Source organism: Cyprinodon variegatus, unplaced genomic scaffold, assembly GCF_000732505.1.
Source record: "Cyprinodon variegatus isolate N-32 unplaced genomic scaffold, C_variegatus-1.0 Scaffold732, whole genome shotgun sequence".
Classification (NCBI taxonomy): Eukaryota; Metazoa; Chordata; class Actinopteri; order Cyprinodontiformes; family Cyprinodontidae; genus Cyprinodon; species Cyprinodon variegatus.
Genome location: NW_015151185.1, coordinates 276,898 through 280,443, shown reverse-complemented (window position 1 = coordinate 280,443; position 3,546 = coordinate 276,898). Strand labels below are relative to the sequence as shown.

Below are 3,546 nucleotides of genomic sequence, written 5' to 3'. Positions count from 1 at the left end.
TTACTGGGTAGAACCCAATATATCCGTTACTGGATAGAACCCAATATATCCGTTACTGGGTAGAACCCAATATATCCGTTACTGGGTAGAACCCAATATATCCGTTACTGGATAGAACCCAATATATCCGTTACTGGGTAGAACCCAATATATCCGTTACTGGATAGAACCCAATATATCCGTTACTGGATAGAACCCAATATATCCGTTACTGGATAGAACCCAATATATCCGTTACTGGATATAACCTAACGGAATATCTTCAGAATGGCTCCAAATGACACTAAACTCATATGGGAGAGTAGAACATGATGGAATAACGGAAAATCAAGGAAACAATGGAAAAAAAACGAAATTCCCCTTTAAAATAAGAAAAAACTGCATTGTTTTATTTCAAGTACTCATACGGTACTCCGGCCGCGTCAACCATGGACGTAGCATGTAAACCAGCCTCCGCTGGTTGCGGTCTGAATGTAGCTTCAGGGTTAGAGGTCCAGCTGTCTTCCATCCAAGGTTGGGGGTGTTGGCCTAGTGGTTAGAGCAGTGCTCTGTGCTCTAAGAAGGCAGCCGGTACCCGGTTCGATTCCCGCAGCCTGCACTGTGGCTCTCTGAGCAACACCCTGAACCATAACATGTCCAGCATGTGAGCGGAGAGCCGTTCTCAATTCAAAGGCTGGAGCGAGGATTTCGCTTCGCTCCGATGCGCTCACAGCGTTAATTAAAAATGTTGGATTATAAAATTTGTAAAATAACATTTATTTGATTTAAGCGTGATAAAAAGTGGGATAAAATATCATAAAAACAAACACTAACTATAGCTATAAATACAGAGTGGGTTTACATGAAGGGATCTTTGTGGTTAGAGCCTGTTTTTAAAATTAACCGCATGAATGCATCATTCGCTATTATCTCATTAGCAATGGAACTGAAAGTGACCTTTTTAATGTGGTTTAGTGAAATAAATGAATAATTAAACAGGAAACAACATGAAGGAGCGAGGTGTTATGTTCACAGCTGCCATCATTTAACAGCCAGTTAAATAAAACGATCCACATGAATCGGTTACGTCATTAAATCAAACGCCGTGTGTCGCAGCGCCCTGACATCATCCTGTTTGACAGGACGGATTGTGCTTCCTGGACGGATCGGGTAGTGACAGGTTCTTCAGATACACCGGAGGAGCCGCGCCCTGAAGCCTGCTGGGCTTCAGTGCACAGCTAGAAACATGGACGCCAGCGCTGACCACGGTTAAAGGAGGGAAAGAGGCCTGAGCTAACGGCTAATAGTGCTGCTAACGCTGAGCTAGAGAGGATTCAAACAGGGAGCTGTGCGCTAGCAGCAGGCTAACACAGCTGCAGAGCAGAGGACAGGTGTGTGTCTGTTACCTGCAGGTTCTGGTAGTGTGTGTGCGTCCTGCAGTGTGTGTGGCGAGCTGCCGTCTCTCTGTAGAAGAACTTTTTGCAGAGCAGACAAACGAATCCATGAACCGGAACCACGAAGCTGCTTCCTGCAAACACAGTCCGGTTAAACTGGATCAGTCCTTCATCGCCTCTCAGAGGCGTCCACCGGGGGGCGCCGCGGCCGGAGTACCGTAGGTCCGCTGGGGGTCGAACTCCTCCTCCTGCTCCTTGGAATCAACAGTCTGTAAGGGAGCAGTCATCCGGGTCAGAGGGAGGGAACGGGTTCCAGAGCTGAGAGCCTGAAGCAGAACAAACCTCAGACCGCTCCTCATCTTCATCATCATCATCATCATCTACCACCTCCACCTCCTCCTCCTCCTGGAAGCAGCCCACAGCATCAACAGTGATGAGCTCCTCTTCCTGCTCCTCCTCCAGCTGCACCTGTGGGGGAAAGCAGAGGCTGAGCATCTTTAGCTCCCATCAGGTCAGACTCTCTCAGGTATTAAAGCTCTGATCTTCCTCATCAACGCGTTTTTCTGCGCCATGTTTTTCTCTCCCTCTCTGTTTACATTTGATCACTGCTGCACTTTAAGAAACGCAAAAATAAACGACAATTAAAGTCGTCTAAGTCTGAAAGGCTAAATCTGCCTCAGAGCTTCTGCTGCTCACTGATCTCTGTTTATTCCCTGGATTCTGATTGGCCGTTGGAAGGACGGGGGGGGGAGTGAAGCCATCGGCCGCCATATTGGTACTCCCTAGTTAGAGCGGTATCAATGTAAACAATTGTTGCGCTACAGCATCGAACAACCATGATGTTCTCATTTTCAGGGACTTTAGACTTTAAAATAAGTCAATAAATCAGGTAATATTAGATATTATATAAAACCATCACAATAAAATGAATATGTTAAAGGAGCAGAATAATACAGATGAACCAGAAGTCAGTGGCGGTTCTAGACCAAATGTTTCAGGGGGCCAGGAGGGGGCCAGGAGGGGCCAGCGTGTTTTCCTGGGGGCCCATAGAAGCATTAAATAGGAAACAGGTCAAAGGATTCAAATATATTAAGAAATCTGCATGAAGTGAAATTTCTATTCATTAAGGTTTAATTAAAATTCTGTCTTATTTGATCAATAAACATTCATGAATTTAACTTAAAAATTAAGGTTTTCTCCCAAATCTGAATTAGAACTCAAGAAAAACTGATAAATTCAGCCGTAAAAATTAGAGCAATTTGTTTTGAAAAAAAAAACATCTAACAGATGGAAACTGGGATCGTATCTCAGCACCACTGAAACCATCACCTCATTATCTTTACATTATTAGTAAAACAGAATTTATAGAGAAAAGAAACAGATCCAAAGGACCCATCAGTAACCATGTCTGTTCCAGCGCATTACCGTAAATCCTCTAATATTGGCCTGTATTCCATTAGCGGCCGGGTCTCTAATAACGGCTGCCTGGCTGTCAGTGGAGCTAAGTAATGGCCGGACTCATACCTCCTCTCTGCCTCAGCCGTCTCTAGACCCACAGCGTATAGAGCAGACCACGCTGCAATACTGAGCATAAATCAAAAATGTCTGCATCAATCTCACTGCGACACACTGCTGCTGCAGGAGGATAATCAGCCACACAATCGTTCTGATCTGAAAGACACGTGATCAGCGGTAGGTCTGCTGGAAACCAGGCAGCGTTTAAATGACTGAACTTCGTTGGCCTTCGTTGTTCTGAGTTTCCCTTGAAATATTTCTATCAGAAATATTACAGCTGCTGGAAGATGTCTGAATAATGTTCTGTACATCGTTACTTTTCCAATAAATGAACTTAGTATTTTATTGGTTCAAAGAGACTAAGAATCAGGCTGGTTTTTATTCATTCCACTGTTGGTCTGTTTGATCAAATAGAATAGAGGCCTGCCTCTAATTCTGGCCTCCTTCCATTAATGGCCTGGACCAAGATGCACCTGACTGAAACAAAGGCCCCGTCCTATATTAGAGGATTTACGGTATGTCTTCAGTACAGGGGCCAGGGCATGATCTACAGGGGCACTGGCCCCCTTTGCCCCCTGTCTAGAACCGCCCATGCCAAAAGGGCTAAATTCATGATGTATATGTTATATACGTGTATTGATTACGTTCTTATGGTAAT

General features: G+C 44.6%; 1 protein-coding gene across 5 annotated transcripts in view; it reads right to left on the bottom strand.

Moving 5' to 3' along the window:
- The window catches only part of LOC107097903 (cip1-interacting zinc finger protein-like), a 20,574-nt gene that overhangs the window by 14,572 nt on the left and 2,456 nt on the right, over positions 1-3,546 (bottom strand). For all 5 annotated transcript variants that reach the window (XM_015395246.1, XM_015395250.1, XM_015395248.1 and 2 more), the window contains 3 exons: positions 1,716-1,841; positions 1,591-1,642; positions 1,386-1,507 (listed from right to left, as the gene is read on the bottom strand). In XM_015395246.1, the coding sequence (XP_015250732.1) occupies positions 1,386-1,507; positions 1,591-1,642; positions 1,716-1,841 (300 nt within the window). The remainder of the gene's footprint in view (positions 1-1,385; positions 1,508-1,590; positions 1,643-1,715; positions 1,842-3,546) is intronic.